The sequence below is a fragment of the Crotalus tigris genome, unplaced genomic scaffold (genome assembly GCF_016545835.1).
Source record: "Crotalus tigris isolate CLP2741 ecotype Arizona unplaced genomic scaffold, ASM1654583v1 scf7180000023608.1681014, whole genome shotgun sequence".
NCBI lineage: Eukaryota > Metazoa > Chordata > Lepidosauria > Squamata > Viperidae > Crotalus > Crotalus tigris.
In genome coordinates, this window is record NW_024100075.1 from 228997 (window position 1) to 240783 (window position 11787).

The following is an 11787-nucleotide window of genomic DNA, read 5'->3' on the forward strand; positions in this document are numbered from 1 at the left end:
ATTCCCAGGAACTCAGGAAGCTTATATGCACCCTCTGGAGGGACCCCTAAGGGTAGCCTAAACTATCTCCTTGCTCCAAGCAAGGTGGACATCACAGCATCTTTGACAGATGGCCAACTAGCTCTCACTAAGACAGGAGAATTACAGATAGTTCTCAACTTAAGATCACAACTGAGCCCAAAATTTATGTTGCTAAGTGAGACTTTTGTCTCACTTAGCAACATTTTACGACTTTTCTCACCACATTTGTTAAGTGAATCATGGCAGTTGTTTAGGTTAGTCACACAGTTGTTAAGTGAATCTGGCTTCCTCATTGACTTTGCTTGTCAGAAGGTTGCAAAAGGGGATCACATGACCCCAAGACACTGCAACCGTCATAAATAAGAGTCAACTGCCAAGCATCTGAATTTTGATCATGTGACCATGGAGATGCGGCAACAGTCGTAAGTGTGAAAAACGGTCTTAAGTCACTTTTTCAGAGCTTTTGTAACTTTGAATGGTCGCTAAATGAACTGTTGTAAGTCAAGACTACTTATACTTCCTTCACAGCCAATATCTGTTAATAAAGGAATGCTTGAACTCTCAACCTGCTATTGTTTAAGATGCTATGAACATTTATGAAATAACAGAGAAAAGGACAAATGCTGAGATTATACTAGTATGTGGGTGATGAACTTTGCAGAGGTAACGTTTCAAAAGAGCCTTTTTTCATCTGTAATAGTCTCTATATTACAGAATATTCTTCCCTCAGACATACATGCAATCCCCATTATGCTGTAATTCTATAATTATCTGGGCTGCAACTAGCTGACTATGGGAATCTATCTCAGATTTTGCCTTGCTTTCTGTCTTTTTCTTTGTAGTTATTTATTTGGTTTTAATATTAATTTGCATTTAGTTTTTATTCTAAAGTCTTCTAAGCTTGCAATATTATAGCCTGCAATATTTAATTATATAATATTTTTTTATTTTAAAAAGACAAATTGTGCTTTGCATGTTAAAAAACACCATCTTTGTTTAAGAAATGTACATCTTGACTGTTGTGTCAGCTCTTACCCTGTTTCAAAAAAGAAATCAAACGGAATTAGCCAGTCTGAGATCAGTTTCACTGTGATTTCACGGAATTTCTGAAATTTTATGATTAGTGCCTTATTATCAGAAAAGCAGGATATAACTCAACAGCTGATGTGACATAGACAACAAAGAGTAACCACACCATCTTAACTTGAAATTAGTATTCCATGACTAACCATGAACCCCACATACAGTTTTAATAACTGTTAGATTGAGAGGAAGAAAAAGAAATCAAGAAAAGATAAAAGGAAGACTCCTATGCCAGTTCAAGATCAGGGAAGGACATAAAATATATAACCATACTGGATTCCTGAATAAGAGATTAATACAAAAAAATCCTGCCTATTAGCATTGCATCTCGTATGAAAATTTACAGTTATTTAGACCATTTGTTTGTAAGACAGGTTGTACTCCAAGATACAGATTTAAATTACCTTGCCTTCTGCTCCCTGCTCTGCCTCTCTATTCCCCTTCTCTTTTATTCTGTTCACCACAAGATAAAAAAAGCTGGCTGTAACAGAAGGCACTATCTTTATAAGCCCATTGACTATAAGTTAATAATGACATGGAAACAGAAAAATGCTTGCTTACCTCTTCGGGAGCACAGGTTTGAGCATTTCTCTGAAAAGGTTTTTTGGGAAGGATTGTAGGGAGGTGGCGGATTGTCATAACCGTGCCTTGGTCCAAGATGGTTCTGCTCAAGGTCTGCAAAAGCAGAGGAAGATCTTGAATGTTCAGTTGTTCCTTGCGACAACCTATGGAAGAAAAACGGATGTCTTTGTGATAAACCAGCATGTTAGGATGATCAGCAATTTCCTCGCCCTTCAACAACAGTTTTTATACTTGCACCAACAGGATGGCAGCATTCCTCCCAGTCCACTACCTGACTATACTGGGAAATAAATGCTTTTTTTCAAATTTGGCAATGATTCCACCAAATCGGCGACAGAGGGCTACTGTCATAAACTTCTATTTCCCTGCAGAGGGACAAAAAGATGGAAGACTACTTATGTGGTAGCTCCATGAAGAGAGAATGGATATTTACTAGATGATGAACCTACCCACATAAGTTCCCTACAAGAAGTCAAGCAAACTTTTTGTCTTAGGTCAGAGTTGAATCTAGGGTAGGTTTAAGGGTGAAATGTGATGGTTGATTAGATATCTGTCAGACCCAGCGTAAAACACCTTGAATAAGCGGGCTGCGACGCTGCTGAGAGGTGTCGCCGATGCTGCAAGTCAGATGGGCGGCGCTAGAGATGCCGACGCTCAGCTGATGACGTCCTGCCTGCGACGCGCGTCTGGGGACTGATTTGGGCTGCCGAGAATCAGATGGATGGTGTTAATTATTCCAATAGGCTGCCAACGTTCAGCCAATGACGCTCTGCCTGCGATGCGCGTCTGAAGGAACTTGAGTTGAATTAATCTGCTGTTTTCAGTTAACTGGGATACTGGGTCTGACAAACATAAGGGGTGTGGCGAGGGTGGAGCGGTGATTGGTAATTGAGGTGTGGTGGCGGGGCTTATTTAATACGCTGGAATGGGAGGTTTCTCAGGGCTGACTTAATAAGCGTCCATCATCTGTAGCCTCCATGATTAATAAGGAATAATCTTTTCTCTGCCATTTACTACTAGAATCTGTACAATAGATTTTCCTTCCATCTCGAGTCATTGTAAGATCGTTCACAAAGGACATGTTCTTCCCTTCAATAGGAATCCGTGTTGGACCAAACAATACTCTTTTTGTTCTAGATGCCTATTATGGGCTGTTTGAAATAAATCCTGCCTCAGGTGCAGTCAGGCCACTTGTGTCTTCAAAGATTCCTATTGAAGGGAAGAACATGTCCTTTGTGAACGATCTTACAATGACTCGAGATGGAAGGAAAATCTATTTTACAGATTCTAGTAGTAAATGGCAGAGAAAAGATTATTCCTTATTAATCATGGAGGCTACAGATGATGGACGCTTATTTGAATATGACACAGTGACAAAGGAAGTCAAAGTCTTAATGGAAGGACTGAGATTTCCAAATGGAGTCCAGCTGTCTCCTGCTGAAGACTTTGTGTTGGTGGCCGAAACAGTTATGGCAAGATTTTCACAAAATTAGATCTTCGGGAGGCATATTATAGAATACGGATAAAGGAAGGGGATGAGTGGAAGACCACTTTTAACTGTCCCTTAGGGAGTTACCAGTTCAAGGTGATGCCTTTCGGTCTACAGGGAGCCCCGGCTGTATTCATGCAGTTAATAAACGAAGTGTTGCATGACCATCTTTATAGGGGTGTACTTGTATACTTAGACGATATACTTATATACTCGAGTACACTGGAAGACCACATACAATTAGTGCGAACGGTGTTGCGAAAATTACTGGATTCCAAACTATACTGTAAAGTATCAAAATGCGAATTCCACAAAGACCGTATTGATTACTTAGGATTCCGGGTTTCTGCGATGGGAATAGAGATGGATCCCAATAAAATACGCAGTGTATTAGAATGGCAAGCCCCAAGGACTCGTTGCCAATTACAGCGGTTTCTGGGGTTCGCTAATTTTTATCGTCAGTTCATACCGTCCTTCGCTGATGTGGCCCTACCATTGACTCAGTTGTTACGTACCAAACACAATACTGGTAAACCCCGGCCAAAACAACCGCTGGAATGGACCATGGCATGCCAACAGGCCTTTGAAAAGTTAAAAAGCCTGTTTGCACAGGGGCCGTTATTGGCACATCCTGACCCGGACAAGCCCTTTGTTGTACAGGCGGACGCTAGCGATGTAGCCGTTGGCGCTATTCTATTGCAGCGTAATGAGAAAAATATGCTACAACCGTGTGCCTACACGTCCAAAAAATTCACTGAAACAGAACGACGTTGGGCAGTGTGGGAAAAAGAAGCATTTGCAGTGAAATGGGCATTGTCCACTTGGCGCCATCTGTTGGAAGGGGCTCAACATCCCTTCGAAGTCTGGACAGATCATCAAAATCTAACAGTGCTTCAAACACCAAGAAAACTAGTGCCTAAACACGTCCGATGGGCACAGTATTTCCAACGTTTCAAGTTCTGTTTAAAGGTTGTTCCGGGTGGAAAGAACTTTCTAGCGGATGCACTCTCCCGAATGCCCCAATATGACAGCAAAAGGGAACAGGTGATCCAGGCTGTCATACCTCAGTGTAATGGGGAGCACGAAAAGGCAGAGGTTTGTACAAGGCTAGCAACTTTTGAAGAAGAAATAAAAACAGCTTTAGTAACTGATCCTTGGCTATCAGCGAATCCAGGGATATTGACCTATCGTAATGGTTTGGCCTGGTATGGCGATAAATTGTATATACCTCAGGAAGTGCGCAGCCGGGTATACCATCAATGTCATGACTCCAAAGTAGCAGGTCACTTTGGTTTTGTGAAAACATTACATCTAGCAAGAAGGCGATTTTGGTGGCCAAGCTTAAGGAAAGACATTGAAACATACGTAAAAGAATGTAGGGTTTGTGCACAAGCAAAGGTAATACCTAAGAAGCCAATGGGATTGTTACAGTCAGTGTCTGATCCGATACGGCCATGGCAAGATATTGGCATGGACTTCCTGGTGGAATTACCAAATGTAAAAGGTTATACAGTCATATGGACGGTAATAGACTTATTTTCGAAGCAGGCTCATTTTATACCCTGCAAAGGGCTGCCGTCTGCAACGCAACTAGCGAAGCTATTTGTACAGCATATTTATCGTCTACATGGAGCTCCCCGAAGAATTATATCAGACCGCGGGGTTCAATTCACAGCTCGATTCTGGCGTCAATTTCTGGCCTGTATTGGAACTACCCAAGGATTGAGCTCTGCATACCATCCATGTACCAACGGAGCAGCGGAACGAGCCAATGCGGCCGTGTCACAATATCTACGCTGCTATGTCTCTCACCAACAGACGGATTGGATGGATTATATACCCTTTGCCGAGCTAGCGTACAACAATGCAGTGCATAAGAGTACCGGGTTAACCCCCTTTCAAGTGGTATATGGCTACGATCTGAATCCCTTACCGAGTTGTGAACCACTAACGTCCCTGGCCACGAAGCCAGGGGACTGGATGTCCCGTGCTAACCAAGTGTGGCATACAGTACAGAAAGCACTGATACAGGCGGGGCAAATAGCTAAGGAACAGGCAGATAGAGGTCGTAGAACGGCAACCCAATTCCGAGTAGGTGACCAGGTGTATCTCTCGACCAAATATCTTAAGTTACAGGTACCCTGCAAGAAGTTGGCGGCGAAATACGTGGGTCCATTTCGCATAATACGCATCATTAATCCTGTTACGGTACAACTCCAACTGCCGGTCTTCCTTGGTAGAATACATCCGGTTTTCCACGTGAGTCTGTTGAAGCCGATAGAAAGGAACACTCATACAGAGCCTCCTGGACCTATAGCTCCGGGACAGTATGAGATACAGGATATCATGGACTCACGATGGCGGGGGGGCAAGGTATACTACCTGATATTATGGAAAGGATATCCCCTATCCGATGCCTCATGGGTGCGGAGTGAAAAGGTGTTCGCTCCGGAGCTGCTCCGAAGATACCATAAAATATGGCCAACTAAGCCGAAACCGAATGAGGGGGGGGCTCAAATAATATATAGATACTGTTGACCAAACGATGCATTAACCTGTGACGTTCTATTCCAGGGGATCCCGTGGTGAGGGGGGGCCGAATGTCAGACCCAGCGTAAAGCACCTTGAATAAGCGGGCTGCGACGCTGCTGAGAGGTGTCGGCGATGCTGCAAGTCAGATGGGCGGCGCTAGAGATGCCGATGCTCAGCTGATGACGTCCTGCCTGCGACGCGCGTCTGGGGACTGATTTGGGCTGCCGAGAATCAGATGGATGGTGTTAATTATTCCAATAGGCTGCCAACGTTCAGCCAATGACGCTCTGCCTGCGATGCGCGTCTGAAGGAACTTGAGTTGAATTAATCTGCTGTTTTCAGTTAACTGGGATACTGGGTCTGACAAACATAAGGGGTGTGGCGAGGGTGGAGCGGTGATTGGTAATTGAGGTGTGGTGGCGGGGCTTATTTAATACGCTGGAATGGGAGGTTTCTCAGGGCTGACTTTCTTTTCAACTTAGCAACATAATAAATCCTGAACCTTTGTTGAATCCTGCGTTGTTCCTGATTCTTGGGTTCTGTGCCTATAGTCAGGACGAGCTTACAATATCTCTGCAAGAGGCTTCTTAAGCAGAGATAGCAGAGTGGTGGAATTGCCAACCAAGAGATGGTTCTGGCTGACAGAAATTTCCTTGGAGGAAGGACAAATTGAGGAGTACCCCATTTGTGCTCTGGAAGAGCTGCTTCTCATGACATTGAGTTTCTTCTGATCAATTGTGGGTCAAGGTTTGGGCGCTAAGGGATTTACAAGGTGTCCTTAATTGCTGTGCAGCCTTCATGGATATTTGACTAGCAAAGTCTAAACTTCTTCAACACTTGACGATCTAATTACTTTACAAGCTAAGAGAGATAGTCTCAATGGCATTGAAGATCAAAGACTCTTGGTGAGTGCCTTCTTTTTGAAATTAAGAAGAGGAAAAGAAATCAGCTATTTTAAAGGATTTCAGTTTAAAAGCAAAAAGCTTAACGAGATGGTGATCTAAGAAAGTTTCAAATGAACAAAGGGGACAGTGATTTTAAAAAACAGAAGAAATATTTGTTTTTCTGACAAAACTGCTTTGGAAAACAGTAAAATTAATTAGACTAGCAGACTGGACCTTTATGGCAATGTTGATGGTTTATTTTAAGGACAATAGCAATTGGTTGATTTTACAAAATAAGAAGGCTAAGCTGTGAGATGATTAACTCCAGAAAACTAATTGGAATGGAAATGTTAAAACAGAGATAAACAAAACAGAAAAAAAGCCTATCTTTTACTTTAAACTAGTACTATAATTGACATACTTTCACTTTCCCACCATGACAACCACAAAGAAAGTTGCCAAATTGGGGAAAGGATTCAGTGGTTCTACTAGAACAACTTACAGATAAGGACATTTCACCAGATTTATTGCAGAAAATAGTTGAAGAATTTGGTAGAAATGACTGCAATAATTTAAAAAAAGGAAATGGAAGAAGGATTTGCAGGAATTAAAAAAAAAGATCTGGAAGAAGAAGTGAAGAAAACTGAAGAATCAATAGGGCAACTGCCTGCAGACTTGAACCAAATTACTAATCAAGTAGAAACTAAGGCAGACATTATAAATAGAGAAATGAAGAAAGAGTTGGGGAATTTGGCATTATTGGAACTGAGAGAAAAAGTATTTTGCTTCAGATTTATGATAATTCCACAAAAACATGGAGAGGATACCAGAGATATGTGCTGTATGTGTGTGCACATGCCTGTTTGTTTGTTTGTTTGTTTGTGTAAAATACATCTGCTGCCAAGACACACTTAACTTCCAAGCTTTTTTCCCCCACTGGAGCTTCAAGTATCTATTAGTACCAATGTATAATTTTCTCTCCCAGATCTTAACTTCCACGAAGAAGAAGATTGGGGAAGGAGCATGTTAGTTACCACTCTCTTACCACATCTTGCAAAGACCAAAATATCCCACTCCCTAAGCTGGACAATTATGTTTAGAAGGGGCGGGGAACCCACCTTTCATTAATGTTTGCAAGTGTTTTTCTATTGTTTACAGCCCTGTGGGAAGAGCTTTGAAAGAGAATGCTCCCCCCTTCCTTGTGTACTGCAACTTTTCCTGAAATCGGATATGCTGTGAATAACAATTAAGTTGAGTAAAATCACTGGTGGGGGGGGCTAATGGAAACTCCCACTCAAGCTTAACTGAGATGTTGGGGCAGAGATTTCAAGACTCTCCTCCTGCCCCCTACATGCAAGGCTACTCAGTTTAGAAAAGTATGCCTTGGCCCGAGGGCTTTTTTGGTGTGGGAAAACACTTCGCACATACCCAAAACAATGTGCTCTCTCCCTATTTTTCCTGACAGAATATTAAAACGCTTATCAGCAATTTGATAGGAAACGTGGAAATGAGAGCATTAAAACTCTATTCTATTCAAAGGATGATTTGTAAACTTACCTTCCACCGGATGAATTTGGTTGCCTGCTTCTTTTATCAAAATAATTGGGGTTCTCCCTAGGAATGTAGGCTCTGTCTTGATGAAATTTCCCGGAATGGGGCATCTTCTATTTTGGCTGAAGTTACCTACAAGTGGAGCTTGCTTCTGCTTCAATTTGATGAATGGCTAACATTCAGTCAACAATTTTGTTACTCGGTTAGAAACACAAAATAAGGCACAAAGGTAATCTATTAAAAAGAAAGCGACAGTAGTAGGTTTTATTACTTGCTATGTAGTATAGATTAGAGCATCCTTTCCCAATTCAATGCCATCCCAAAATTTTGGATAACAGCTCCCCAAAATATATACTTGTCAACTTGGTCAGTAACTATAGAATATGAGCCCAAAACATATAGAAAGTACCATGTTGGGGAACAAAATGTGAGGCAGGGAGCTGCTAAACTAAATGATTGGAATTGCTAAACTGAATGATTAGATCAATTTATAATGCTATAAATTTCAAAAATCAGAGGAATACAACAAATGGCAAAAAGTCACAGGAATGCAGCCTAAAAATGTTGCAGTTTTAAGAGATCAGCAAAATTTATGGAATACAAGTAGTCCTCAACTTATGACCACGACAGAGCCCGAAATTTGTAACTGAAACAGTTTTAAGTGATTCTTGATTCATTTTGTGACCTTTCTTGATACAGTTGTTAAGTGAATCGCAGCAGTTGTTAAGTTAATAGCATAATTGTTAAGTGAATCTGACTAGCCCATTGACTTTGCTTATCAAAAGGTGGCATAAGATGATCACATGACCTCAGGGCACTGCAACCACCATAAATACGAGCCAGTTGCCAAGTGTCTGAACTTTGATCACATGACCATGGGAATACTGCAGTCGTTGTAAGTGTGAAAAACAGCCACAAGTAACTTTTTTCAATGCAGTTGTAACTTCAGTCACTGAATGAATAGTTTTTAAGTCAAGGATCACTTGTAGAGTAATTCTTATAACCTTGTGGGGAAAAAAATCATTAAAATGTTTTAAAATTACATAGTTTATGGGAAAATGGATTATTTTACCGAGGTCTGCTGTATCTCTTCTTGGGAATACATAACTTAATTCTCTCTAGGATGGGTTTTAATTCAGTCAGCTGCAACTGGTTCACACAGGCACAATGCATCTTTCGTTCCTCATTTATATCAGCGCTGATGTGTTCACTGTGTCATGTTCAAGCAAAGGAGGAATCTCTGTTTAGGGCATATGGATCTGGGAGGGCTACCATGCAAATGACCAGATAATTCTATAGTCACATAGGAGGGTGTGATTGTAATACTTGATGCTGATCTTCTGAACTGCAGCTCTTTCTGCTCTTTTTTATCATAAGCCACAAAATTAAAGCCCACTCAGGGTTCCTACTGACTTAGGAATTGCTGAATTTTATTCTATCTTTACTCTATCTAAACCCTTTAGATTTCCATTAAAAACAAATGTAGGCTCAATAAATAAATGTACTGACAGAACCAAGGCAGCTTATGATGTCAACACTTCTACTGAATTATCTTAATTTTACTTTTAATGTATTATAAGTTATGTTTGTTTTTAATGGACCGTATCCCAGCTTTGGATTGTTATATATTACCTTCACTATTTTATAAATAAATTGACAAAACCAATCTAATCCAACAAGCTTTATCTCCATCTTTCATTACATTGCCAGGTATGGTAAATCCAAGATCATATTCAGGTTTGATCTTGCCATGGGATAAAATTGCACACCTTCCAGATGTGATTGAACTCCCAGCTCTCATCAGCCCCAGCCAATAGTCAGAGAGGATACCATTTTAGCCCAACTGTATCTGTGACACCACAAATTCCCATCTGAGATGCAGGAATCAGAAAGGACTACAGTAGACTGCCTACAGTAGACTGCCTGAAACCTGACTTATGATGAGAGAGACTATATATTCTGGGAATGTGCTTGTCCTAGCCCAGGGGTCCCTAACCCCCGGTCTGTGGACCGGTACTGGACCACGGCATGCTAGCAACCAGTCCGCACAAACAAGCAAAGCCCCATCCGTGGGATGCAGGCAGCACACAAAACCGGTCCGTGGAAAAACCTTTCTCCACAGAACCAGTCCCTGGTGCCCAAAAGGGTGGGGACCTCTGCCCTAGCCTACGCTGAGCCATTTTAATTGCATCCTATCCTTCCGCCAGGTGGACCACAGTCACCTGACATTCCCCAAATGGTGCTCCTCATTCAGCACTGAAGATGTGAGAGCAAAACCAAGAATTTGTTTTAAGCTTTGTTCCTGAAATCTGTCTTGAGTTTGAGATGGAGTGCAGGGCTAACGGGCAGCCAGGGATTTAACTCCGCCTTCTTCAACCTGATGATTTGCAGAAAGGTTGGTTGGGCTAGAGGTCCCTTAGTTTGCCAGCTAGCATGGTCACCACTGATTAAACCGCCTAGGGTGAGTAGTTCAACAGGTTGGCACCAGGTTGATGAATACAAATAGTTCTCAACTTACGACCACAACTGAGCCCAAAATTTACCTTGCTAAGTGAGAGGTTTCTTAAGTGGGTTTTGCCCCATTTTATGACTTTTCTTGCCAGATTTATGTTGAGTGAATCACTGCAGTTGTTAAATTAGTAACACGGTTGTTAAGGGAATCTGGTTTCCCCATTGACCTTGTCAGAAGGTGGTAAAAAGGTGATTACATGACTCCAGGACCCTGCCACCGTCATAAATGTGAGTCAGTTGTAATGTAAATTATAACCATGGGGGATGCGGCAATGATTGTAAGTGTGAAAAACAGTCATAACTCACTTTGTTCAGTGCCTTTATAACTTCAAACTGTCATTAAGCGAACTGTTGTAAGTCGAGGACTACCTGTACTGATTTAAAGGGATCGTATTCTAGCAGAACAAAGCGGGATAGGTTTCTGGGACGTGAGATGGGCTGCTTACAAATCCCAGATCTTCAAATCCAGGACGGGGAGGAGACTAAAGCGAAGTTCTTGCGGAAATCCAGCCTTCTTTACTACACAAATATCCAAAGTTGTATGTGTTCCCGATCCACCTTATTTTTTCCCAACTCACCCCCAGAGCTGCTGAAGGGCCTCCCTTCGTTCAGCAACGCGCCGGGAATTTTTTCAGCCTTGTCTCTTCCCAGCCGGGAGTCCCTTCCGAGGACTAGGGCCGGAGGAGCTCTGCGTTTCCTGGTTCGTGCGGCCGCAAGAGAGAAGGCGCTGCTAGGTGAAACTTCGCACGGCCACGTACAGTCCCACAGTCGCTCAGCCCCGCCAACCTTCCGATCTCGGGAAGGATCAAGTTTCAGTCTGCAGCGCCCGCAGTTTCTGAGACGCTCAAAGCAAATAGGAGCGACCTGCCCAACCTGAAAGGGCGGAGCGCGGCGACTGGCGCGCCCGAAGGGGGACGTTTCTCCGGTGCGCTGAGGCGCAAAGAGCACCTGCTTAAGATATAAATATATATATCTTGGCAAATACAGCTATTATGTGTTAGGTTATATATTTAAAGCAGCGTTACTCAATCTTGGCAATTATAAGGCAGGTGGACTTCAAGCCCCAGAATTCCTCAGCCAGCAGAGCTGACTGGGGAATTCTGGGATTTGAAGGCTATATATCTTAAATATCTA

The 11787-nt window shown here is 42.2% G+C and overlaps 2 protein-coding genes across 2 annotated transcripts in view; one reads left to right on the top strand and one right to left on the bottom strand.

Annotated features, from left to right (window-relative positions):
- Window positions 1-11520, bottom strand: part of LOC120297261 (MARVEL domain-containing protein 3-like) — a 30282-nt gene extending 18762 nt beyond the window's left edge. Inside the window, exons 1-3 of the mRNA XM_039319700.1 lie at window positions 11232-11520; window positions 8149-8376; window positions 1666-1829 (exon numbers count right to left, since the gene is read on the bottom strand). Of these exons, the coding sequence (XP_039175634.1) occupies window positions 1666-1829; window positions 8149-8252 (268 nt within the window). The 5' untranslated portion in view covers window positions 8253-8376; window positions 11232-11520. The remainder of the gene's footprint in view (window positions 1-1665; window positions 1830-8148; window positions 8377-11231) is intronic.
- Window positions 2751-3222, top strand: LOC120297262 (adipocyte plasma membrane-associated protein-like). The gene has a single exon (XM_039319701.1). The coding sequence runs from the start codon at window positions 2766-2768 to the stop codon at window positions 3177-3179; it is 414 nt and encodes a 137-aa protein (XP_039175635.1). The 5' UTR covers window positions 2751-2765; the 3' UTR covers window positions 3180-3222.
- Window positions 11521-11787: the final 267 nt, after the last annotated feature.

What these genes read in the sequence shown, in the direction of transcription:
- LOC120297262 (XM_039319701.1), top strand. Translation starts at nt 2,766, where the DNA reads ATGTTCTTCCCTTCAATAGGAATCCGTGTTGGACCAAACAATACTCTT.